Source organism: Mus musculus, chromosome 5 (assembly GCF_000001635.26).
Source record: "Mus musculus strain C57BL/6J chromosome 5, GRCm38.p6 C57BL/6J".
Taxonomy (NCBI): Eukaryota; Metazoa; Chordata; class Mammalia; order Rodentia; family Muridae; genus Mus; species Mus musculus.
The window spans coordinates 35,715,258-35,741,496 of record NC_000071.6 but is presented as its reverse complement, the minus strand read 5'-3'; the positions used below and the strand labels follow the sequence as shown (position 1 = coordinate 35,741,496).

The window sequence follows — 26,239 nt, the reverse complement described above, 5'->3', positions numbered from 1 at the left end:
TGCAAGGCCTTGGAGAGGGGGAAAGTGGGTTGGACTACGCTTTTCTAAGGCCCCAAGCTGGGCCACTGCACTAATGATAGAGCGGACTCCAGGGCCACCAGTTCCCATCAGTCTCACTAGGGGGAGGGGATGAGCTCTAAGTCACATAGGTTTGGCCCTACGTGTCTGTGCAGGGTGTCGGCCAGCAGCCCACCAGCCAGCCCAGGTGGGGATGGTCTCTAGCGTCGCACTGCAGGGCTGGATTGCTGCTGGCTAGGGTTGGCAGAATCCCAGGTCCTGGAGCAGCTTTGGAAGTGTGGGCATGTACACACAGAATGCAGCGGGGAGGGAGGCAAGTCCTGGCCAGAGGGACGGTGTGAGGGGTCGCTGAGTGCATGGGATCAACGTGGATCTGAGGGCGAATCTCATGTAAATCCTAAACAAAAGCAAAGAAGAGAATTGCCACGAGGCTGGAATCGCATTGGCTAGTCCATTGGTTAGTCCATTCACACAGGTGATGAAGACTGAGTGGCCAGCGGTGTCAGGTGTTTCCTGCCTCCCTGCTGAGCTGCCCCTGCCCCACCCCCATACAAACCACAATAAGTAAAGAGTCAGACTCCGCAGGATGACTGATAAAAGCTTGCGCACGCCCACAGGAGGCCAAATCCTCTCCATTTACTAAAACACCCACTCCCCCAACGCTGGGGATTCCTTGGAAGAAAAGGATCCCCAGAATGGTTGAGAAACATCCTTGGCTGCGGCACCCATCCAGGAGGCAGCAACCCCACCCTGATGGCTAGGGGGCCCCAGGGGGCAGGGATGCCCCGGGTGACTGCCACCTGCTGATTCTCTGCTGGCAGAAGTGCTTCTTAGAGCAGTGATTCAAAGACTCACCTGAAGGTGAGGATCATTTATTTAGCAGCTCTTAAGAAGAATCCTAATTAGTCACGTTCGCCAAGCAAGTGAAGGGCCCAGGATCTAACCTTAGGGACATCCGTGTTTGAGCATAGTTTCTCGGGACACCATGTGGGAGATCTGCCTACCTTTGCTGTTGCTTTGCTGGTGCTACACGGGGCCTGGAACTCTTCTATAAGTGCTCACTCAGGGCTTGCTAAACTCAGTCTTCTCAGCTCCAGCTTTAATCACTAGGCATGAGTGTGGCTGAGCTGTCTGCACCCTAACACAGCCCTTCCTCTGGTGGCTGTCCCAACTGCCTGCCTGTCGACTGAGGTGTGAGCCCCTCTCATATCCCCAAATCCTGGGAAGAGCTCTTAATCTGCTTCTCCCGCACCCACCAGGGGAATGCTGACTAGGAGCTGACATTCTTCTGATGGCTGATAAGGAGGAGGAAGGTCAGAAGGAGGCTGGCCCCTTCCCAGCAGGGCGGGCCCAGCCTGCCAATGACTCAGGTTGTCTGATTGGAGCCCAGCGGCCTGGGCAGGGCCTGTTCTGCCGCCTCCTGGGGCCTGAGACATTCATCCAGTGCAGGTAGAGGAGGCTTGGAGCCCCTACACCCTCCCCCCACCCTTCCTCCTTGGCAGCCGCTGCTCTACTGGCCAGGTAAGTCCTGGACGTCTCTGCTGGGTTTGCTCCAGGAGAGAACTACAATCTGCGCACCTGTGGGAGCAGGTGAGGACTACAGAGGCTGAACTTGGGATGATAAGCACTTGAACTGGTCTGATCTGGAGCAGCAGAGAGGACAGGTTTCGGGTGGCTGTTGTCAAGGAAAGAGGCCCTGGTATTTCTCAGTCTGAAAAGTGAGTGGAACCGGGCCCTGCCAGGGCAGACAGGAGGTATGAAGTAGAGGGTGTGGTCTCCCCACTATCCTAAGAGCCAGCCTTGGTCCGGTGCCATGTGGAGTGGTAGAGTTCTAGAGGAAGCTGATGATGTCTCCTGGCCTCAGTCTCACACTTGCTGGATGAGTGTTTTTGGGCAACTCTACTCCTCTGAACTTCTTTTTCCCCATCTGTATGCTGGGGGATACTGTGGCTGCCCTGAGCAGTGTCTGCATATGGTTAGTGACCACAGTACAGTGGTGCCCTGTGGATGAAGCAGGAGTCCTGCGCTGAGAGCAGGATGCTGACCACGCTTACATTTTCCTCCACTTGCTGGACACCAGCACCAAAGACAGGGGCATCTTGTGCTTTGCTCTCAAACTCCCATATTCTCATCTCAGCACAGCCCTCTCCTCCCCAGGGGCTGAAGTTCCTACCAGCTGCCAGCCCCTGGGGACAGTAGGGTAGTGATCAGAAAGGGTCTGACACCCTCCCCCATCCCACCTCCCCAGACACAAGAGTACTCCTGCTGAGTGGATCTGTTAGCCCTTGGAATTTAAGGCTGGTCAGGGCTGGTGAGTGTGTGGACTTTGTACAGAAGCTGAGAAGGCCAGCTCAGGCCCTAGGGAAAGGGAGCAAGGCCTCCTGAGAATCTGTTTGTCTGTAAGCATCCTAAGCCAGGTATGTCTCCTCTTTTCCCGCCCGGAGGACTGGAGCATGTGTGGTCTGTGTGCATTTTGTAGGAGCAGCCTGAACTCAACAGAACTTTGTTCATGGTAAAGGGTGGGTCTCTGTCTTCCAGGAGCCCAGCAGAGTTCACAATTACACAAATTTGAAACAAGGTACTATTTCAAAAGCCTGCCTCAGTTTCCCTGATGCTTCAGGACCGTAAGAGAGTCCTAGACTCTGCCCTAAGCTTCTGTGGGTAACAGCATAAGAAGGTGTGTCCCTGAGTAGGTCCTTCAGCAGGATCCCAGCCAATGCATCCATCCCTAGGCCTCAGTCATTTGCCCTCCAAATCCATCTAGCCTTCTCCTGACTGAGACTCATATAGACTTCAGTATTTGGAAGTTGTCAGATGAAGGTGGGGCAGGGAGTCCCTGAACAGCCCTCTGTCTCCTGTTGTTGGTGTCTGGTGTCATACAGGTTTGGTGCAGGGATGTCAGCGGTTCTCTTGTTGTGATAAACCCCAGGCACTCCTTGAGGAAAGGCATTACGTCATCTTACAGCTTGTAGCTGTCCATCATTCAGGGAAGCCCAGGCAGGACCCTGGAAGCAGCAACTGAAGCAGAGGCCATGGGAGAATATGGCTTTTTCTTTTTACTTCTTTCTTTCCTTTTTTGAGACTCTGTAGCCCTGGGTGCTCTAGAACTCCCTATGCAGAGACCAGGCTGACCTTGAACTCAGAGATCTGCCTGCTTCTACCTCCAGAGTACTGGGATTAAAGGTGTACACTACTCAGACTCACCAGTTTGCTTTCTTAAATATCCCCAGAACCCCTGCCAAGACCTGGTACCACCCACATGGCTCACCAATCAGAACAATGTCCCACAGAGGTGCCTACAGGCCAGTTTTATGGAGGCATTGTCTCAAGTGAGGTTCCTTCTTCCCAGCTTCTGTTAAACTGACAAAAAAGTGATCAACCCAAGGGACCATCCACTCAGGATCTAGAGCAGATGTTAACTCAACTGGAGGCCTCTGCATGCTCAAATTCCCAAAGGTTCTATTCTGTCCCTGGACCCCTCCCCTCCCCCTTTCAGCTCTAAAGAGATCTACCATGCATCTGTAACCCATTGGATTGGTCTATCTATCTGTCTGTCTGTCTGTCTGTCTATTTATTTTGCCTACATGTCCTGGGGTGCCCCTTGTCCTCTTGATTTGTGTGTCCACTGAGGTTTACTCTTTGCGCCTTGATGGCCAGCGTCTCCTGAGAGTACCATGGTGCCACACTCACCGCCACAACGTCATTAGATGGTTTCATTCCAAAGTCCCCAAGCTCCCCTGGGACAGACAGCCCCTTTGCTGGCCCCACGCTCTGCTGCCTAGGTTGGTCTCTTCTCCCGTGCAGAGGAGAGGAGTGTGCTTGAGTGTCCAGGTGGCACGAGACTGCTGTTGCCCTGCTGCCCGTCTGGTGTGTCTCCACGGCATACCTCGTGGGCACACGGAGAAAGCTCTCGTTCTTTATCACTGCGCTTGCTATGCAGTGTGGAAGGGAGTGTGACTTATCTGACACCCAGGCTATTTCCAAGGCGCTGGTGTTGTCAACAGCTGGCTTGGCACCTGTCCCCACACCAGAGGCGGCAGTCTGAGAATGAGTACCCAGGAATGGGGCTGCTGGCCAAAGGTGAATGCAATTGTGATTACGACCAGGCGGGCCGCACTCTGATCTTGGCTGCCTGCCAAAGATGAAGTGGCAGATGTCAGGGTTGCTGATCTAACCTCGGAGAGGAGGATGGGAGGTCTTGGGCTCAGTCAACGTCATGTCATGTTTTAAGGTACTAGACAGGAATGGGGACGTCAGTCCCCCTTTGATGACAGGTACTCTGATGTAGTATCTGGGGAAGGCTGTCATCCTCTTAGTTTCTTGTCTCACTGTGGGCCACAGGACCTCTGGGGTAAAAGAGGACTGGAGCTGCCATTACAGATGCTTCTCACCATGGCGTCTGTTCACCTCCACCTCGTTCCTTTGTCAGGTCCACTCAGTACTTGTCCACCGCGAGGCTCACATGGCCCAGCACTCTGACACGCATCCACCCTCCAAGACCCTGCTCAAGAATCTCTGAATGGAGTCCTAAGAGACTTTCCTGACTGCTGAGCAGAGTGAGTGTACCATACACAACACAACAGGATTTGTCTAGGGATTGGCCAGTAGGTTCCCAGGACTCTGCTTTTGGCCCCTTGTGGCCAAAAGTCTGAGAGGTAAGGTTGCTCCGATGCCCTCTACTCTGTCCTGGGGAGCTCACCATGTGTGCTGCACTTAGGGAATAATTGTCAGGTCTCTTGCTGTCAGGATAGGGGAGCAACAAATGTTTGTGGGATGCAGCAGGTAGCAGGCCCCTCCCACCCTCCATTTACTTAGAGTTATTGTTACTTCTCTATTGCTATGAAGAGACTCCTTGACCAGGGCAAAATTACAAATAAAGGCATTTAATTGGGGGCTTGCTTACAGCTTTACAGGTGAGTCCATGCCATCATGGCAGGGAACATGAGAGCAGGCAGGCAGGCAGGCATTGGAATCGCTGAGAGCTCACACTCTGATCCACAGGCAGGACACTGGGCCTGCTGTGGGCTTTTGAAACCTCAAAGCCCAGCCCCCACTGGACACATCTCTTTCAAGAGCACACCTCCTAATCCTTCCTAAACCGTCCACCAACTAGGAACCAAATATTCAAATATATAAGCCTATGGCCCAGTGGTAGTGGAGCATGCCTTTAATCCCAGCACTGGGAGGCAGAGACAGGTGGAGTTCAGGCTAGTCTAATCTACAGAATGAGTTCAGTGGACAGGGACAGTTACATGGAGAAACCCTGTCTCAAAAAAAACCTAAAACAATAACAGCAACAAAACACAACAAAACAAAACCGACAAAAACCAAACAAACAAAAAATCAAATACATAAGCCTATAGAAACCTTCCTTATTCAAAGCACCACACTTAGCTAGCCAACTTGTTTATACCAGGTTGGACTTGGGACATTATTTCACACCGAACTGATAAAATGAATATAATTTTAAAATATATAACATACATATATAAGGGGGATTTATTAGACTGGTGTATACTCTGTGCTCCAGCTATTCCAACAGTGTCTGGAGGTAGTTTTTCACTCCACATGGCAGGATGTTTCAATTCATCTTCAGTATAAGCTGGAATCCCAAAGAAGTAGGTTCCAGTGCTAATGAAGGAATGAGCTTGTCAGAGAGCGAGAGCAAGCAGGCAAAGAGAGCAAGCTCCTTTCATGGCTTTAATATAGGCAGCCAGCAGAAGGTATGGCCAAGACTAAAGGTGGGTCTTCCCACCTCAAAAGATCTGGATTAAAAGTAGATCTTTCCATTTCAAATAATTTTTAATTAGGGAAAAAAAATCCCGGAGAGATGGCTCCGCGGTTGAACATGGACTTCCAGAAGCCCTGAGTTCAATTCCCAGCAACCACATAGTGGCTCAGAACCATCTGTAATGGATCCGATGCCCTCTTCTGGTTTTTATGAAGACAGAACACTCATGTATATAAAATACACAAATAAATAAACCTTTAAAAAAAAAGAAAGGAAAAGAAATAAAAATCTCTCACAGGTGTACCTAGCTTTAGTTAATTCCAGATGTAGTCTCTCTGGCAACCAAGAACAGATATTAAACCTTAGGTTATTATCCAGTGTCACTTTATTTCTTGCTCAAATTGCTCTAGCCAAATCCCCTGGGTCCTCTTTCAGTTAGGGCCTGTGTCCTCTTTGCACAGTCATATCACAGTAGGGACTTGTTGAGCTACCAATCATTCATTCACTTATTTGTCTGCCTGCCTATCTGTTTGTCCTTTCCCATCCATCCATCCATCCATCCATCTATATATTTTTCTATCTAGCTAACTGCCTATCCATTTATCTACCTACCCATGGTTGATTGATCTGTCCAGCAATTGTACCCTCTGACTCCTGGCACCACCAGCCACTCCTTGCCCATCTGTATGTTCCTACCCTTCCAGACAATGTGTTCAGGCACATTTCATGAGCCACACTTGTCCGGGTACCCCACCTCCAGGACACTTTCCACCCATCTATAGCTGCCTGCCCTGTCCCAGCCTTGGGGGTGGTGCTATTCTGTCCATCTATCTCCCACGGTTATCATTGCCATTTGACTGTGAGCTCCTCTGAGTGGTCCAGGCTATGTGGCTCAGCCACATCTCCGATGCTCAGCACTGGTCCATCTCCTCCACTCTTGCCCCTGCTGAAGTATCATGATAGTAGTCATATTGGTGTTCTTTGTGGTCCCCTCCTTCACGCCTAGAGGTGCTGAGCCAGGCAGATCTAGAGGCTGAGTTTGAAGTAGCTACCCAGAGGACTAACCTGAGCTGTTGACCCCAGAACTTGTTCTCCCCAGTCACCTCTGAGGAGAGCTGTGTGCGGAGTGAATAATGGGAGATGGGTGTCTGTCACTAGGTTGTTTTTATTGTACAAACAGTGCTTTACAGAGGTAATGCCCCACCCTGTGGCAGATGGGATGAGACCCCACAGTACACACCTGGCCTGGCATCAGAGCAGGCATCCCACTGACCACTCCCCCCATTACATCACTTAGGAAACACCACAGCTGGGCTCCTAGGTTGTGAAGAGTGCAGGTGTGCCTCTCACATTGGGGTTTGCTGTGACCAAACCAGTAGCATGCAGCAGGGACCTGCTGGCAGATGCTACTCAGTCTCTGTCTTTCTAGCACCATACCCCAGTATGGTGCCCCCAAGGAGGCAGAAGAGAACATAGGAGCTCCAGGCTTCAGCTAAGTAATCTCCTCCCATGTAGCTGTCACCAGAGCAGGACCAGAGGAGGACAGCATACATGCAGTTCACTGGGTTGGAGAGACCAGGAAGGTGCCTCTGGCATCCACAGCTGGCACTGGGCTCATGACTGAAGCAGAGGCAGCTTGAGGTAGCTTGTGTCTGACGGGTATAGCGGTATAGCGACAGCGTGCACAGCACTTGAGGTTTGGCTAGGATGGAGAGCTGGGAAATGACTGAGAGAGTAAGTTGGGCTGTGCCTCCTTAACAACCAGAGTTTTTGCCTGGCTATTGCCTCCACACTCCCATTAAGCCTAAGGCTGGCATTAAGGGGGAGAGCTGCAGAAATCCCCATCTTGGAGGGCAGTGATGTGGCCTACGGGGGGCCTCAGTTTCCAGAAATTGGTCTTAGCTGATAGAACTTTGTTCCTCACAGAGGTCCATGGGAAGTTGTGCTTGGACTGGTTAATGTTTGCATAAGCCATAGTCAAAAATCATCCCAAGGGTGACTGAGCTCTCGGAAATGCCAGGAATTCCAGGCAAGGCCTGCACAGGGTTCAGGTACACAGGGGCTCTAGGAAGTGAGAGCCCATGGGGCTTGGGACCTGGTGTCTGCCCTGGCATTGAATTTACTAGCTGGGACATGACTTCCCTTAGCTTTCTGGGGAAGTAGCAGCTGTGTAGCACCCACATGGTTCCAGTCTAGAACTTGTTGTTGTTGTTTTGTTTTGTTTTTCAAGACAAGGTTTCTCTGTGTAGTCCTGGCTGTCCTGGAACTCATCTCTGTAGACCAGGCTGGCCTTGAACTCTGAGATCTGCCTGTCTCTGCCTCTCTAGTTTGGGGACTAAAGGCTGCGCCACCACTGCCTGGCCAGTCTAGAACTCTCTACTTTCATGTCTCTGTGCACTCAGGACCCCTAGGCCACACTGTTTAAAGACCTGGCCCCCCTCCCAGCTCTGTGATCTTATCATGTAAGACTTGTCCCCTTTACTGGTGGAGGAGGGGCTGCTGGAGTCTTCATGTGCTGCCAGGCTGGTTGGGGGCATGGCTCTGGCACGGCAACCTGGACACAGAGAAGAAGAGCTCTGCAGCCATCTTCTTTCCTATGTACACATCTCCTTTTCTGGGGTGTGAGGACCCTCGCCCTTCTCATGACTGCCTTGCCCTAAGATGGGAGGGCATTGTTGAAGGGAGTCATTGTCACACACGTGGGACTTAGCCTACTGCTTCTTATCCAAAGGAGAGAGGTGATTATGGGCTTGCTAAGTTTCAGGCTAGAGGGTGATGTTTCTTCTGGCAATACTGGACCTCACTGGCCAGTATCACTACCTAGGCAGAGGCTGTCCTTTGCTGGGAGCAGGTGTCTTTGATCTGGCAGAGGCAAGGGAACTACTTCCTGTAAACCTCAGTCTGGGTGGCCTGTCTGCCTGTCCATCTGGCCTGAGTAGCCTTCAATCGCCATTTCTCCCCTTCCTTTGTTTTGCAAAGAGCCAATACTGCAATTCAGGGATGGCTCTAGTGGCCAGAGACAACCATACCAAAGAGATCAGCACCTGTTGGGCAGACAGGGTTCTGGACCTATCCATATGCACACAGCAACTGCTCACCAGCACCACGTTTGTGCTGCCCCAGCTAGTGGCGTCTAGGCAGACATGGAGGAGCAGAGTCACAGGTGTTCAGAGGATGCCCCCAGCAAGGATGCTCAAGACCCACAAGCCCGTTCTTCAGGGTAAGGGCTGGGGTCAGGGATGAGCTTGCCTTAAAGGGACAGTTGGAGTCTGCCATTCTGTTGGGATGCAGGATATTCTGCTGAGGTACAGATTGGTTTCAGGGCTAGGTAGTCTTGGCACGGAGGGTCAGGCTAGGGTGCATCTCCAAAGCTATACCTGCTTATAAGCAGGGCTGATCTCTAAGAAAAGATTCCCCTTGAAATGAAAATACATTGAAAGCCTTTCTTCCTGTGTGAGGGGCTGAGGGTGGCTCTCTCCACAAGTCAGTTTCCCCATGTGCTAGCTGTCATCCAACCATTTTTATCTGGATCCCACTGCTTGTGAGAGAAACAATGGTTTACCATCTTTCTCCTCGGTGTGATGGCTTCCCGTGCCACGCAGAGCAGGGAAGGTTTGTATTCCTGCATCCAGTCAGCTGCCCCCAGCATCTCTTCATGTCTCATATCTTAGCTGGTATTTGCTCCACATCCAGCCTTTGCATGCTCAGCCTGTCACAGGGGTCTCTCTTGAGCGAGTCACTGGTATTCAGGCCAATGTGACCGAAGAAGCTGCCTCTAGGCCCCAATAGAGCAGTCGACAGACGACACTCACCAGACCTGGTCTCCTGCTGTGTAAAGTGGTGGTGGATGGTGCCCATGCCTACCTTGGCTATTTCTCTGGTGCCCAGTTGTGATGGCAGAGTCACGTTGGACCTGGGTGGTCAGCAAAGCTAAATGCATTTCTTCTCTGAGCCTTAAAGTATACTTGTCCTCATGTTCTAGAATGATCTTAAGGTTCTGCTGGAGGCCTCTGCTCTCCTGAGCTCAACATTTATAGGCTGTTGCAGATTAATTGCAGGGCAGGGTGCTTAGCCTTGCCTAGCTGCCTATGTTAGGGAGTGGGTAGCTGCAAGAGGCTCAGCCCTTTGGGATACAGCTGGAGTTAAGTGTGATTTTTTTTCTGGTTTTGTTTTGTTTTGTTTTGTTTTGTTTTGTTTTGTTTTGTTTTGTTTTGTTTTTGGAGACAGAGCTTCTCAGTGTAACCAGCCCTGGCTGCCTTGGACTCACTTTGTAGACCAGGCTGGCTTTGAACCCACAGAGATCTACCTGCCTCTTCCTCCTGAGTACTGGAATTAAAAGCATGAGCCACCACGCTTGGCTTAAGTGCTTTTTTTTTTGTTTTGTTTTGTTTTGTTTTTCTTCTGAGTTCATCTGTCCCCTTGGAGATTCTTCACAATCCATTGTTGTCTGGTTTCTCTCCAAAAGTTGGCCTAGGAATTTCCCCTCTGAGGAAATCCTATCTCTATTGTCCTCCTGGCCTTCCCTCTGAGGCCTTCCATCACTGCCCAGGTCAGTCACCGCATCCTGGTGCCAGTCGGTACAGGGGGCTATCACAACCCTGGGGCTTCAAGCCATGGCTGGATCTTGGTGGACAGGATATGGGCTCTCCCATAGGTAGGACCTGGAGCGGATGCTCCAATGTCACACTTGTCCCCAAGGAGTCTTTTGAGTGTGCCACACAGGGGATGCTATCCAGAGGGATGGAATCAGTTTCAGAGTATATCTGGGGATAACAAGGATGCTGAGTACCAGCCCAAAGCCTACAGTCTACTGAGGGAGCCAGGCCAGGAACCTTTCTTTGTTCCTGTTGTGGTGTAATAGCATCTTAGCCTCCCAGGGATGGCTCTACCCTGTGTCTTAGATGCATCCTGCCCTTGCATTTTATAACCACAAGGATAGTCCATAATAGTAGTTGGGCTCATGACTTCATTCAGTGTGAACCTCTGGCCTCATTGGCCTGGATTGTGAGCACCCTGAATGGCAGGCTGGGAGCACCTGCCTCAGAAGGCTGGCCTTTGTCAGAGAGGCCCCCATGCAGCTTCCTTTCCTGGAGCCCGTGAGGAAGGAGAGGTAGGGCAGGGTGAGGAGCAACTGACCACTGACCACTTGTTTCTGTCTAGATACAGACAGCAAAGAATGAGGGGATAAAGGAGTGAGGACCCTGGTATCAGAGCCAGCCTGAGTTGTGGGGCCCCAGGAATACGCCTCTCTAAGTCTGTTTGATATCAAGCCTTTTGGGGACACCTGGATGATAGTTTCATTGGGTTATCACGAAGCCCTATGGCATGATCTAACCAAAGAGTTAACATCGTGGCAATGACAATTTGAACATACTACAGCCATGTCAGAGGTCAAAACGATGAGAGCTGAATACCTCCTAACTCTGTCTTTTGCAGAGGGGAAACTGAGGCTCAGGACAGTGACAGGTCTTGCCAGAGGGATTTCAATTGAGTCCGACTGGGGTTTGGGTGGCCCTCGGAAAGTCAGAACCATGTGGCCTCTGCTTTTTACAGTCTTTAGGAAGATCCTATTGAAGAGCCCTGGACCAGAAATGTACTTGCCCCTGCTGGTTGGCCCTGGAGTGAGTGCCCTGCATATATTGGGGGAGGCTCTCAGAAAATCCCCCTGGCCATGAGCCAAGAGAGCAGCTTCTGAGACAAACAGGATACTGCTCTGGGCGCACAGTGGGGACAATAGCCGGGAGAGGAAATGCCTCCAGACCCATGTATGGGTGTGGGCTTGCAGGGGCCTCTATTGACACAGCTTCCAGAAAAATAAGGCTGGTGGAAGGTTAGCATCTGGGGGGGCCTGCATTCTCTGGGGAGAAGGAGAGAGAGAGGGAGAGAGGGAGAGAGAGAGGGAGAAAGAGAGAGAGAGAGATCACAATGCACCTATACCTCCAGAACTCCTCACAGATGGAGACAGGCGGGAGGTATCCACAGCACCTAGTGAGTGTGGGAAGCAGAACTGCTCCATCTTTCACGGTGGACACAGCAAGGGCCTAAGAACAGGAGACGGGCCTGAATCTGGGCCACAGGGACATTCTCAGGTCAGGCTACAGCCTGTGGAAAGGTAAAGTGTGTGTCCCCTCCAACCCTCCCAGGCTTGGCTCAAGGTTGTGGTACTTGTGAGCAGAGAAGGAGACTGGACCCTTTCTTCTCCCAGAATGCTCCCTGTTGGTGTCAGTGGGCTCAGATAAGGCCAGCGGCAGAGTGAGAAGCAAAACGTGTGTATTTTGTGTGTGCACATGCAGACATATGTGCTAGGTCTGTGTATATGTCTCTAAGGCCACCCACATGTCTGCATTGCATGTGTATGCACGTGTGCAGAAGGGAAAAGGGAACAGAGAGCTGGGCTGGGTTTAGCAGGGCAAGAGAGCCGGCCTCCCGTGGACTTCCCCAATCTCAGCACCAAGGGTGTCCCCGGCCTTTACCACAGAGCACGGGGCTGGCAGTGGGCAGGCAGGGACAGGGCCTGGCTCTGGTCCACAAGGAGCTAATGATCAACTGGCCACTGGAGTCCTTGCCGCAGCACCTCAGCCTGCCTTGGGTCTCCAGGCCCCTAGGCTCAGGGAGGAAGTGGGGCAGGAAGCAGGGGGCGGTGGCAGTACTGAGCAGTCAGCCGGCTGTGGGCGGACTCTGCCTGTCCAGGCCAGCTGGAGACAGCCCGTAGGCCAGTCAGCAAGGAGCCGAGCCAGTAGTGGCCACCTGGCACCTGCATTCCTGAGCCTGGGAGGAAGCTGTCTGAAGAACTGATCACAGGTAAGGGAGTATGAACAGAGGGTATGGGCTGTGTGAGTGTGCTGTAATCGGGAGAGCCTGGCTTTGCCACAACTGTATCTAAGAATAGTATTCCACCTTCCTCTTTCTTCTGGCTTGCTTCGGGTTGGGGTGAGCTGTTGGAGACTGGCACTCAGCACCCCGGGGCTCTGCTAAACTGGCCGAGATTGCTCAGATGAGACCGACTGCTAATTGTGACTTCGGACCTGGCCTTCACACTGACTCTTTGCAAATGTGTCCTTGAGGTCTCAACCAGATCATGGGAATTGAGTGGCAACATAGAATTCAAAAGCCACTGGGCCCCAAATGATGAACTCTATCTAGCCTTGGTTCATTCCAGGCTGTGACAAGCACGCCTGTACTAGCATGGGTGCTTCATGGCGCCCCCGTGGCTGTGACCTGGCCTTTCTGAGGTCACTCTGGGTTTCTTTATGCTAGCCAATGAAATGCATGGCTTGACTAGAGTCACTGACCACTGTCTCTGGAGACCTCAACAGGCGCAGGCTGCGTCAGGGTTCCAGGGTTCCAGAGCCTCCTTTCGCTCCTTGTCCTCTCTGCCTTCCTCACCCTAGGATGAAGAATAGCCACTTGCAGGTGGGGCAAGAATCCAAGTTAATTGTGTTCAGGTTGAGGGATGAGACTCCCACCACCTGACTTACAGTCCCTGCTGCTATGACCCTGGCTGGCCCAAACCTTGGGTTGTACACCCGTGATAGGGGTGGGATAGGGCTCACCCTCTGGGATGAGGTTAAAGGTCAAGACTGAGGAAGATGCTGTACAGTGCTGCCGCCTTTATATGACACGTTGTTGATTTCATGAAACTTCTTGCGTCAGGCACAGTGCCTGTCTCTTTAGTCCATAGAATCACGTGAAGCCCATTTTCCCTGAGAGAAGCCTTCAGGGTATCACTGTGTTTCATGGCTGCCATAACAAACTACGACACACTTGTTCTCTTAGGGTTTGAAAGCCAGAAGTCAGAGACAAGGGTGCTGCCTCCAGAGTTGCCAAGGCAGGGTCTCTTCCACTTCTTCCAGCCCCTGCTTGTCCCTGAATGGCCCCTGCTTCTGTGTCATATGTCCTCTTCTTCTGTGTGTCTTGTTCTCTGGAGAAACCCCAGGCACCAGGCAGAGACATCACTTTAATCTGGCACAACCACCTAGTCTAATTGGGACCACTCTAATCCAACATCCAACAGGACCGCGCCCTACGGAGGTCAACTTCATCTGAAACCACCTGTTCCCAATCAAGTCCCCACTCTCAAGTTCCTGGTCAGTGTGACTGGAGAATACTGCCACCTCCAGGCAAAGTCTCAATAGCCCTGCAAAAGCAGAGGCTGGGGATGCACCTTGGTGGGTCCCTGGCCAGACCTTTTGGAACACAGGCAGGGCTAACCACAAAGGCTCCTCCTTCCAGCCTACCATACTGTAAGCCAGCAGCATGTTGTCTAGCTGCTCGATCTTCCCAACATCCTACGAGGAGGTGTTTTTGTTCTCATTTTATGGGTGGGTAAACTGAGGCATAGAACATTTCACCCTCCACTGAGATTGGCCCTGGGTCTCCATGTTCCAGCAGTAAACTAGATGTGCGTTGGAGGTCAGAGCCTGGGGTGGCTTACATGGGGACACCTGATGCTTCTGCCACCTGGGCAGAAGACAAAGGCTGAAAAGAAACTCTGCAGGCAGCCGCTTTGGGGTGCTTGAACTCAGCAAATGTACCTTTGAGGCTTCTGGACACTGCCTGGGGCTGGGCTGCTGCTGGAGCCAGCGGCCAAGCAAGCTCGTGGAGGGAGGACCGTGCAAGGAGGAGGGGGCTCTATGCAAGTAAGGCAGTGCCTACTTCCTCCCTGTGGCAGCATTTGGGCTCTCAATGAGCAGGTGGTAAGTTCCCTTAGCGGGGAACTTCCATTTCTCCAGAAACAGGTTAAGTCCAGCCCCAGGTCTTTGTGACCTAAATGCCCCCCACCCTAACCCAGAGATGGTTAGCTTAGCTTCTGTAGAGACACTGGCCAGCCTGCTGGTAGGGAGACCTGGAAGTTGTAAGTGGCAGAGAGAGAGAAGAGTGAGGACGCTGAGGGTGGGGCATGGTGAATTTTTGGGGGGCAGTGATTGGCAACCACAGACCCTACAAACTAGGACCTCACACATCAAGAGACTGGACCAAGTGCTTGGTTGAAGGCCCTGAAGTTATACCAGAGAAAATGAGGTTTTCTGGTTCCTACCACTTGGGTGTGTACCTTCTGGTCCTCACAGACCTGGGCAAGACAGTGGGTCTCTGCAATGGTAGGAACCAGGGTGTTTTGGCAGAACAAGTCAGGGAAGGACAAAAGTCCAGGCTCAAGCAGGACTTGGGCTGGGGTCAGGCTGACAGGGCCAAACTCTGGAAGATCTCAGGCATGACCAGCTGAGATGGTGTCTTAAGATAGGCAGACAGGAGGGCAGACTTGGTACATACTTCTGTCCCTGTGTTGTTGAGAACTGGACCATGCCAGGCCTCTGGTGCCTGAAGTTTTGTTTTGTTGTTGGTTTTATCCCCCTTGGGATTGAGTATTGAAGTGTTCATGTGTCTGCAGGGATGTGGGATCCTCTTGTTGATTTTGGTATGAGATACCTCCTTCCTATCTGCCTATCCCAGATCTTGGCCTTCTGGCACAGTTGTAGAACAAGGATTTGACCACAAACCAACCTATTGGGTTCCATGAAAGGCAGGTGGCCAGGTGAGTGGCTGGCTAGATGGTTCACCGAGGCAACTTCCAGGGACTGGGGCTGCCACTTCTATTAAGCCTTGTCTTCTGGGGACCCAAATCTCTTCTCTATGAGCCTCCCTTCCTTGCCAGCTACCCAGTCACCATTCTGCCACCCCCAGGGTTGGGCAACCCTGTCCTCTCGTCATAGAGCTTGCTGCCTACCCGTGTCACTGCCTGCTGGATGCCTGATTTCCCAATTGCTCACAGCCTGGTACACAGCCCCACACAGAGTAGGGGGTAGCAGTGTTTGTTGCAACAACAGAGGGCTTCAGAATGGGGTCCCACAACCCCTGTTCTGCAGAAGAGGAGATGCCCTGAGTTAGGCCAGGCAAGTCCTCATGATATCAGCAGCACCCATGGAGGCTTGCACCAACCCCCTCCCATTCCTGATTCATCCATCTAGGGTTCTGTCACTCTGCACCAAATCCCTGCTGGAGTCCCTGTGGGCAGCTCCCAAAGAAAGTCCTTCCCTAAGATGGCCAGCCTCCTGAAAGCATCAGGGCATGGCAGGCTGGAGGCTTGGTAGCAGTTAGTGGCACATGTGAACACTGGGTTTCTGGGTCTGTATCTGGTCACCCTCTTCCTCAGTGTGTAGTTAGAAAGGGTCAGACGATAGACTCAGTACAGAAGGTGTCTCCTTGGCTGCTCTGTTAACAGAGATGAAATCCCCCAACCTTCAGCCGATAATCTGGCCTAAGGCAAGTCAGGCTTATGGGCTGGAGTGTTCAGAACTGTTCAGCCAACCTCTGCATAGGGCCTTTTGTCCTCTCTGAGGGTGTTGTGGCTAGGCCTGTCACAGTTATCAAGGCTGAGAGTCTAACCTGTGCTCCATGGCCCTGTCTGTGGCCCCTGCCATTGACCTACGTGCATTTGGTGTTCTGTGCCTCTCTGATAGCTGATAGAACAATCGAGGAACACAGGCTGTCGGGTTATATTATCCCTCTCTCTCACTTCTTTGTTTTTTAAGATTTTTAAAAACTTTATGTATATGAGTACACTGTTGTTCTCTTTAGACACATCAGAAGAGGGCATCAAATTCATTTACAGATGGTTGTGAGCCACCATGTGGTTGCTGGGAATTGAACTCAGAACTTCTTGGAAGAACAGTCAGTGCTCTTAACCGCTGAGCCATCTCGCCAGCCCTCTCCCACTTCTGATACCAGGGAAGAGTGAGGCACAATCACAGGTCCTGGGGCCACCAGTAAAGCTGAGGTCACAGGAACTGGAACCACATAGAAAACAAAACCAAGATCCTCTCCTCTGCTTACAATGAGATGCAGTCTCTCCCCTTCCCTTCTTTCTCGATTCCTTCCATCCCCATATCCCCTTTCACTCCCTTTTTTTTCCTTCCTTTTTCCCACTCTGAGTAAATTCCCCCAGTCCTAGCTAGCTGAGGTGTATGGCTATGCACCTGAAAACCAGGATCTACAGGTGTCTGGTGGAAACCTGGGTCGTTTCTGTCCCCAGAGCATCCTGTACAGGTGTTGAATCACGAATCACTGGCAAGGATGTTTGAGCAGCTACCTCAGGTCAGCCTCTGAGCCCTTTCTCAGAGACCTCCTGGAGAACAAGAAGGGAGGCGTCCCACCCACACTATGTGCAAGGACCTCTGATTGGCCAATTAGGTGATGCCGATTTGATGTCTGTGTTGGTGTCCACCTCTGATGATGCCTGCTTCAGCTGTTTGACTGAGCTGAGGAAGAAGTGGCCAAGTCGAGCTCTGAAGAATTGCATGGGGATTCACTTGGCAAAGGGTTTGGGTTCTCTGGGCAGAAATAGCAGCCTCTGTACAGAGGCTCTGCTGTAGTAAAAACATGGCTGACATGAGGGACTGAAGATGTGGGTGAGATGGCCTGAGGTGTGGAAGGGACAAGCAGAAGTCTGCTCACCAGACTGTCCTGTGATCACCTATGGCAAGTGAAGCCCACTGCTGGATCTTGGAGGTGCTGGGTACCCTGGATTGCCAGTCTCTGTTCCTCTTGACCTGGCTAACAGCATCATTATGCCCATCACTCTGCTGACCACTGTCCTCTCTTCACAGAAGGCCAGCAACATGCCCAGCTCTTGGCCTTGAGGCCACTGTGCGTCATGAGGAGCTTCAGGGAGGAGGAGGAGGAGGCGACTTCTGAGGAGCTGTTCACCATGGGGCGGGGCCCTGAGGAGCCTCGGGGAAGCTGTAGCCCTGAAGACCAGATTCAGAGTGTATCCATGGGCTTGCCCACTGGCCAGGAGAGAACAGGGTCTGCGGAGGCTGAGGCAACAGTGAGAGGTGGTGAGTGAAGGAGCTGAAGCCCACCGTATTCTCATGTCCACCTGTCTGTCCATCCAGTACATATCCGAATCCTCCATGCCAACAGGGCTGACATGGGTACCCTGGCACTGCTCACTGGGCCCACTGGGTTAGCCACACTGTGGGCTAAGCACAGAGGGCCAGCCTCTGGCATACAGATACTGCCCTCCCCCGCCACAACAGATGATCAGTCCTGAAGTAATCCAGGCTTCTAGGTGGAGTACCCTGCAGCTAGCCCTAGGGAGTTCTCAGCTGCCCGGGGCCTCTTTAGGAACCTCAGTGATAGCAAAGTTGCCCCTGGGCAACTTGCTCCTCTGGATGGCTGAGCCTGCCCAGTGCTATCTCACCTTGTCCTCATTGATTTCTCCATTCCTCAGCGTGGAGTGCAGGCCCACCAGGCAAACAGGGCCCAGACTCTTTAGTGATCCCGGGCCACACCAGGATTGGAGTCTTTTCCTAAGGCCTGGGTGGTGACACCTGCTATGTGACTCTCCAGGCAAGCAGCAATGATGTGGAAGCCAGATAGGCTGTACTAGAGGCCTCCCTCGCATCATGGTTGTCTATAGGCTGCTGCTAGACGTGAGCCTCAGTTTCCCCCACTTGGAAAACCTTAGCAACTCCAACAACCCCATCACTGCCACCCTTGGGCCCTGACTGAGAAGGAGAGATGAGGAGGACAGGCCCTTTCCCTCCTCAAGCTTCCTCACATTGTGTGACTCTGTCACTTGCTCAGCTGTCCTGTCTCTGGCCTCCAGGAATAGCCAAGTGCTACATGCTCAGTCACTCCTGCTTGACACAGAATGAATGACATGCTAGAAGGGAGCCCTAAGCGTCCAGGCAAGCCCAACTCAGACCCTGCTGTGTGGAGGCTGGGCACCTACAGATTTTAAACCTGTCATTTGGTCCTTCTGCCCCTGGCTGAAGAGGAGGAGGAGCCTGGTGGTCTGGTACTGACTCACAAACAGGAAATGGTCCTCCCAGGAAGGGAGGGTTGGGTGGGGCATGGGCCTGAGGAACCCACTGCTCCCTACAGCTCTCCTTCCAGAGAGGCCTAGGCAGGAAAACCAGAAGAGAGCATGCAGATAAGCCGGGAAATCCTGACAGTCAGCACCAGAATCAGCCACCAGGGAAAGACTGCCAGGCTCAGAGCTGGGAGAGAGTTTGGGAAGCCTTTGGGGACCACGTGGCCAGATACTTACCCTCAGGGGCCTAGGCTGTGCATCCCAGGCCCATAGATTGAATGCAAATTATCAGGCTCGGTGGCAAGTGGCTTTACCAGGGGAGACAGCTCACCTGCTGGTTTCCTTGGTTGGGTTGGGATGATGTAAATAGAGCTGCTGTGCATATTCAGGTTTATGTCTTTGTACAGATCTCATCACTGCTTTTGAGATACTTAGGAATTGGAATTGCTGGGTTGTAAAGTAACCCCTACCACCACCAACACCAATACCACTAACACCACCACCACCACTCAACAACCACCACCACCACCACTCAATAACAACCACCACCACCACCACCCAACAACAACTACGACCACCACCACTACTACCTACCATCACCACCACCACTACCACCACCAACACCACTAACACCACCACCACTCAACAACAACCACCACCACCCACCACCACCACCCATACCATGGGACCAGAAAGACTGTAACCAAGCCAATCTAGCCTATGGACTTCTGCCTTGGGAGGTTCAAATGGCTGCCAGCAGCAAGACTGCTTAGTGGATAGAACATCCTCAGCTCTGGGGAGTGGGGGCGGGGCACATCAGAAGTCACAAGAAACAGAGTAAATGACCTCATCCCCTTCAGTGAATGTGAATCCATGTTTACTGCATTGCGCTCTGAGAGTGTGTATATATAGAGAGAGACATGCTAATTTTTTCTGAATTGTTGGAGAGCAAATTTTAGACATCCTACCCTTGCATCTGCTAGGCCATCTGGTAAAGGGGAAGGAGTCAGAGATCTGAACTTGGAGGCTGGGCAGAGGCATGGGATATGGGTATTGTCCCGAGGCAGAAGTTTTGTACCCTGGCTGACTGCACCTTGATTCTCTCCGATGCCCATGCTGGTTCCAGAACTGAGTTGCAGAGTTTGGGCTCGTCTTTTGCAGCAAGCTGTTAGGCCAACAGCCTATCCCATTGGGGGGATTTTGTGAAGGCATCCTGGGTGGCTGATGAGAAAAGAGTCCAGTGATTTCTAACCCTTCTACCTGAGGGACCAGGTTGTTTGGAGATTTGCTTGCCTCTCTCTCTAATGGCAATCACCTGGTGTGTTACAGATGTGGCTCCTCCCCGCATCGTGGTCGGGCTGGCTGCTGAACCCCCTCCCAGTCAAATGACAGTGTATCCAACAGGTGAGCCTCCAGGGCCTGAGTGTCACAACAGGCCAAGCCTGCAGCATCTGTGTCCCTGCCTGTTAATGTAACAGAGGGAGGCTTGTAGAATGGGCTTCCTGCTTGCCATGGCTGGCTTGCCCCTTGCTTTGGATGTGGGGTCAAGTTTAGACACACTACCCTTGCATCTGGAAAGATATCTGATAAAGAGGACAGAGTCAGAGAATGGGCAGAGCCAGGGGACATGGGCAGTGTCTCAGGTGTCACAGTGGGAAGGAGCATGTGTCAGGAAACAGCACATGCCTTGTGTCTGGAAATTGAAAAAGAAGACACAGGTCCTGCTGTCTCCCTCCATTCTCCCACTGAGCTGCTTTGTTTTGTTTTCGTATTTTTGAGACACAGTCTCTTTCCGTAAACCATACTGGCCTCAAACACAAGACAGTCCCCTTGCCTTAGCCTCCTGTGTGCTGGGATTATAGGCATGAGCCACCACACCCAGTTTAGGCCCTACCTACCTCTTGAAGGCCCACCACTTCCCAATACCACAAGCTAAGACCAAGGCTTCAACACATGGACCTTGGGAGGGGCCACTCCAAGTCACACGATAAGCAAGCATAGAAAGTCTCCAGAACCTGCAAGCACCTACTAAGGGCTTTCCCCTTGGGGCTTGCGGCTTCCTGCATTATCGTTCTCTGGACCATGTCAAATGTAGGCTCCTGCTTCAGAGTACTGAGAGGAAAGCTCTCAGATTCCAAGTGTCTCCACACGCAGAAAGGCTGGAAGGCCGGGCTCAGCCTGTGCTTGCCTCTGTATCCTTCCTCTAGCATCTATTGAGGACATTTGGGAAGCACTGCCTACAGAACTGGGGTAAGGAAGCCCCCCTTGTCCTTGGAGCCTCACTGTTGTCTCCAGCTGTGGGGAACCTTGAACACTCAGCTCTGTGGCTGACCTTACCTTCCTCTGTGAAGTCCATCCTTGGCCTTTCCTTTGGGTGGTCGGTGCTGCCCGCAGTCACTTGGGGATGCGTGAATTACTGTGGGGCTGTAAATGCAGAGCCTGCCCTTGTAGAGGAGAGGGCCTTCAAAAAACGATCACAGCCTTGTGGAATGTGAGATAGATTCTAGAAGCTTCTACAGTGCTCAGCCTCTGAACCTCCCAACCTTGGGTTAAAAACATTGATATCAGAATCCCCAGGCCAGAAGATACAAGCTCTGGGACTGTCCCAAGGATGTGAGAAATATCCTCCCCACCTCTCCCTCCCTCCCTCTCCTTCCTTCTCTTACCTCCTCAGGGTTAGAATGCTCCATGGAGAGAACAGCCCCACCCCCACCCCCACCCCTACCCCAGAAGGTTGCTGCCAGGGACTGGCAGGCAGTTTCACTTGGACCTTGAGAGTCAGGAGACCAATTTTCTCAGCATTTCCAAACACTGGGACAGACAAATTGCCTGCTCAGGAGCCTGGAATCTGGGACAAGAGTCATTAGAGAAGATGGCTGTGGGGGAGGGAGACCCATCCCAGATTAGGAGCCAGGCAAGATGGCAGCCAGCCAACAGGGACAGGATCTAGAAGAGGACCCAGGGCAGGGCCATGATGTATTGAAGCAGCAAAGAGGCCCACACAGGACCAACAGATTTTATGTTTTGGGGGGTGGAGACGCTGATCACATGGGTAGCTTGTATTCAGATTTACTGGAAGATATGAACAGGTTGGCATCTCAGTCACACTGAGCAGCTGTCAAGAGCCCTGCAGCCCCCCCAAATGGCTGGTGGTCACTGCAGGCAAGGGGCAAGCAAATGGGATAGTATCCATCTATTCATCATGAAGAAAGACCCACCAGACCATGCTACCCTACAGAGCTGGGAGCCAGGCCAGGTCCTAGTGCACAAGGTTCTGGCTGTGTGGAGGTCAGAACACTGTCTGAGGGAAGCCCTGGCAAGCTAGCTACAGCTCAGTTGCCCCTCCTCAGCCAATGCATCTTAAGGGTGGTCAGGGGTGAGGGTGGGGACTGGTGGTAGATTGTTAAGGTGTAAGGGTGGGACCCTTGTAAAGATAAGAGAGTGCTGATATTGAGGCTTCAGAGTTCCTGGCATCCCTGTGGTGGTGGCTTGAACTGTACCCACATGTGAAGCTGACTGTGGGAATGGGAGGATGAAGGATAGTTACTGAGGGACCCTTGCTGCTCCATGGGAGGAATGGAACATGAATCCCTTTCTCCCTGGGCAGAGCAGGCACAACTATGGAAACTGAAGCTGGAGAGGTAAGCAGTAGCCCAGGGTCCCATCCCCTATTGGATGACATAGACAGTCTGTTTGAGGGAATAGCTAGCTGTCCGTGCCTTTCCAGGCATCACGGAGGATCATAGGCCTCTGTTGAAGGTTGGAAGCTGGCGGGGAGCATGTGCCCCCATCAGGGCTAGACAAGCTGCCTCACCTACCTCCTGCTTCTTCAGACCTGACCCTGCAACTGTTGGCTGTGAGGCGGAAGAGTGGACTGCGGAGCCCCAGCCTGCAGCAGGCCCTGCGCAGCCGGCTCCGCCTGCTGGAGAACGATAGCCGGGAAGTGGCCCGTGTGCTTGGAGTGAGTCAGCCTTTAGGGGCCTGGGGAACAAATGGGGACACCTCCCTTTGCAGCAGGGACAGAAGAGGAAGGAGGTAGATCTGGAAGTGTCACTCTGGGGACAGTGAGGGAAAGGGTAGGGCCCAGTGTCGGTCTGCTTAGGGGCTGTGTGAATAGCCAACCATGATAGACTAGGTTTAGAGTGTCCTGGCCTGCGTGACGCTACCTTCTTAGCTATTCACTGGAAACGCTTAGATTATCGTCTTCAGTGAGCCGCTATATCAGATAGCCGACACCAAGCCCCTAGTACAGCCCCGGGCCCTATACTTGCTCTACAAACAGTGCCTCTGGGCTGCTGGCTCCAGGGTTTGGATCCCACCTGACCACTTACAAGTATACAGGCAGTGAGTTTTAAACAAGATGGAGCCTTAGTTTTATTTATTTTTTTCCTGTCAGGCAGATAACAATAATGAGTTTTCAAAACGTAAGGGAAGGCGCACTCCCTCGCCCTTGTCACACCAACCAGAGCAGTCCTGTACATTCTCTCCAGGAGCACACACCTGTTCTCTAATGGCTGGATACATAATCTCGTTCACTCACTGTCTCTTCCTTTTAAGGAACTGTCAGCCAGGCTGCTGTCTATCCACAGTGACCAGGACCGGATCGTGGTGACATTTAAGACTTTTGAAGAAATCTGGAAGTTTTCTACCTATCATGCTCTTGGTAAGACATCCCACAGTAGGGTATGGCACCCCCTCTTGGAGGATCCTGGCATCACATCACCCTGGACTCTCCAGGAAAACCAGAAACAAAACCCTCCCGTGAACCAGACTGTGGGAGATCAGGGCTTTGCTGCAGGATATGGAACTGAGCTTTGTGGCCCCTCCCTGCATTTCTCAGAGGGAGGCTGGACTTTTGCATCTGACACACCCTGGTATGCCTGCTGTCTTGACCTTGGACTACAGCCTGTGAGCTATAGGCAGTCCAGGAATGTGGGCCAACACAGACTCATAAATTTACTTAAACTGCGAGATTTTGGCTGGGATCAAAGGGTGTGCGACCAGGAGGGAGAAGCAGATGAGTCTCTGAGTTCAAGGCCAGCCTGGTCTAAAGAGAGAGTTCCAGGATGGCCAGGGCTACACAGAGAAACCCTGGAAAAAGAAATCAAACCGAACCGAACCAAAAGCCAGGAGATTTTAAGAAATTGATTATGCAGTGTTTCCCAGTATGATTTGTAAGACTTTGGAGATGACAACAATGTGTTCATACCTGCGGCTGTGTCTCTGTGGAAGCCATTGGGTCACATTTCTCAGCACTCCAGGCAGACAGGGAGGAGCCACCAGAAGTTGGTGCATTGCTCAGTCTCGTGAGTCAGCTTGTTCTTTGTCCACCTTCTAGGCACCACTGGGGACTGTGCCACCCTGAAGACAATGCCCGTTTAGTTCCTGTCCTCAATGTCCACCCACATTTGTTGAAAATGAAAGGTTCTCTCTGCATTTGCCCTGACTTTATAAAGGGAGTGTGGCTATGCCTCCTAGCTAAGCAGTACTTGATAAAGGGATGGCCCCTGTGCAGGCCATGACACCCAGCATCTCACAGGCCTGTGCAGGAATGATGGAAATGATCATGGAGGGCACTGGTAGTGACACTGGGCCATGGGCATCTCAGAGTGCCTACAGGGCTCTGCACCCTTGACATCTCTGAATCCCAAGGCACAACAAGGACAGATGATAGAGTAGTTATGAAGTTATAACCCTAACAGCCAGGACAGTGAGATAGGGCTCCGTAGGGTATGGAGGTACTGGGATATTCCCAGGGAAGAATAGCATGTCAGGGACCTCTCCAGGTCCGGTGTTTGAGGTCATGGGGTCCCCTGACCCCCCCTGGAGCCTGTGGGTGACAATCCTGGCCTTGCAGGCTTCACACACCACTGCCTGGAGAACCTGCTGGTAGACCAGACCTTCTGGCTGCTTTCCCCCAGTGAGGAGGAGGAGACTGCCATCCTCATGTATGTAAACAAGGATGCCTTGAAGCAGACACACAAGAACCTCCTCACACAGGAAGGTAGGCAGCAACCATGACCTTGGTTAAATCACACAGGGCTGGGGACACTGTGGGGGAACGGGAGTGTCTTGGGTGGGGGGAGATGTAGCATAAGATGCCCTCTATACACTGTCATTGGTTAAAAAAATGTTTATGGCTCCCCAAAAAGGTGAGATGTGAGGAGGAAGGTGAGAAAGAGTTTGTCTGCTATGCTCACACTTGCCTGAGATGTGAGATGTTGGCCCCATAGAGGAAGGGCCTTGAGTCCCCAGGAAGGACCCTCAGGGCTGCTTTACCTCCCTGGCATGGGTAGACACCCAGATGAGCTCCTTGATAACCGTCCAAGCACTAAGGAACATGGGAATCCCATGTCTATCTCTGAACAGTGCAGGTGGGGACTAAGGCCCAGAGAGAATCCTAGTCGGCCTCATAGCCTCAGTTGAACTGAGGCTGGACTTCCTTCGGGCCTTCAGACAAGGGTATCCTGGGAAGAAGAGGGTGGAGTGGGCTCCTGCATGGGGCTCTGTTCTCCTCACCATGAGTCTTGGGGCTGGGGCTGGCAGCTTTCCTGTTTAACAGAACCACGACTGTCCTGCGGGTCACTCTGATGACCATATCTGTCCTTTCAAAGGGTCCATCTTTGTTCTGTGTCCTGACCACCGAGTAAGAAGGACGATAGGACCCAAAGGTGCAGGGAAGGGTCCCCAGACCCTCAGACGGGCTTCGGGAGTCCCTCTGGGAGTGGCAATCCTGGAAACAGACTCCTCATCACCCACACCCAACATGTCCTCCAATGTGGAAGCAGCAGAGGCCGAACCAGAGCCCTTGACTCCATTTCACCAGTAGGTACCAAACTGGAGTCCTTATTCTGAGGCCCTGGGTGGTGCGGGACCTCATGGACCCTACTCCATCTGTAGATGCTGGGTGTCCAGAGAGACACATGACTCAGGCAGAGGACAGAGCCCTCTGGGCCCTCCTGCTGCTTCATGTAGTGTGGCTGGAAGTTCAATCAGGCATCTGACTGCTTGGAGGAGAAATGACGTCTCCGAGGCTCTACTGCCTAGGGGACGAGGGGAGAGTTGAACGTAGCACATGCTACTTGCCATGCTCACTCTGGAGGGTCACATTCAAGGCACAGACACAGAAATCTGCATGAAGGGAGACTGAAGGAAGTCAAGCCAGAGGTTAGAGGAGAGGGAACATGGGGACTCCTGTCCACGGCTGTGCAGGGAGTGCAAACTTGCTAGGAGCTTCCTGGCCACCAAAGCCAAAGGAGAAAGTTCACCTCTTAGGTAGCCATGCCTTTGAAGTGACAGCTGTGGCTGGAGGGCTCTCCTTGGAGAAAGGATGAAGCTTCTCCCCGGAACATTCCCTATGCACTGGGGCTAATGGCTGTTCCATCAGGGGATACAGTATGCTCTTTAGTGTAAGGATCTCCATAGAAGAGGGCCTGCAGTAATCAGTCAAGATTTCTGGAGAGGTTGGGTTCCAAGGCAGGGTCAGTTTGACCAGGCCACATAGCAGATGAGAATCCAGGAGACCCAGTGTTGAAATTCAGGCCTTTGTCTAGGCTGCAGGCCTTTACAATCTGTTGGCCTTGCCTGCTCCAGGAGAGTGGCAGGGCAAGTACTTTGGGGGTGGGGGGAGGGATCTGCAGGGCCCATGGTATCAGGTGTGGTACTACACACAGCAG

General features: G+C 52.2%; 1 protein-coding gene and 1 long non-coding RNA gene across 6 annotated transcripts in view; one reads left to right on the top strand and one right to left on the bottom strand.

Annotated features, from left to right (window-relative positions):
- The first annotated feature begins 1,509 nt into the window (after positions 1-1,509).
- Positions 1,510-26,239, top strand: part of Sh3tc1 (SH3 domain and tetratricopeptide repeats 1) — a 42,808-nt gene continuing 18,078 nt past the window's right edge. The window contains exons 1-7 of one of the 4 annotated variants that reach the window (NM_001359895.1): positions 1,510-1,539; positions 17,353-17,583; positions 19,893-19,967; positions 22,397-22,524; positions 23,121-23,226; positions 24,421-24,567; positions 25,178-25,388. In NM_001359895.1, coding sequence (NP_001346824.1) covers positions 17,400-17,583; positions 19,893-19,967; positions 22,397-22,524; positions 23,121-23,226; positions 24,421-24,567; positions 25,178-25,388 — 851 coding nt within the window. In that variant the 5' untranslated portion in view covers positions 1,510-1,539; positions 17,353-17,399. Of the gene's footprint in view, positions 1,540-1,588; positions 1,609-12,220; positions 12,551-17,352; positions 17,584-19,892; positions 19,968-22,396; positions 22,525-23,120; positions 23,227-24,420; positions 24,568-25,177; positions 25,389-26,239 lie in introns of those variants that run through there. The other 3 variants (XM_006503904.3, NM_194344.2, XM_006503905.3) reach the window with 3 other exon arrangements.
- Gm31888 lies at positions 19,177-21,297 on the bottom strand. 2 transcript variants are annotated; one of them, XR_001784845.2, is made up of 4 exons: positions 21,230-21,297; positions 20,901-21,106; positions 19,879-20,026; positions 19,177-19,784 (listed from the first exon to the last, which is right to left on the bottom strand). It is a non-coding gene; the product is annotated as a predicted gene, 31888 (long non-coding RNA). The 2 variants fall into 2 exon arrangements; XR_376876.3 differs by lacking the exon at positions 19,879-20,026.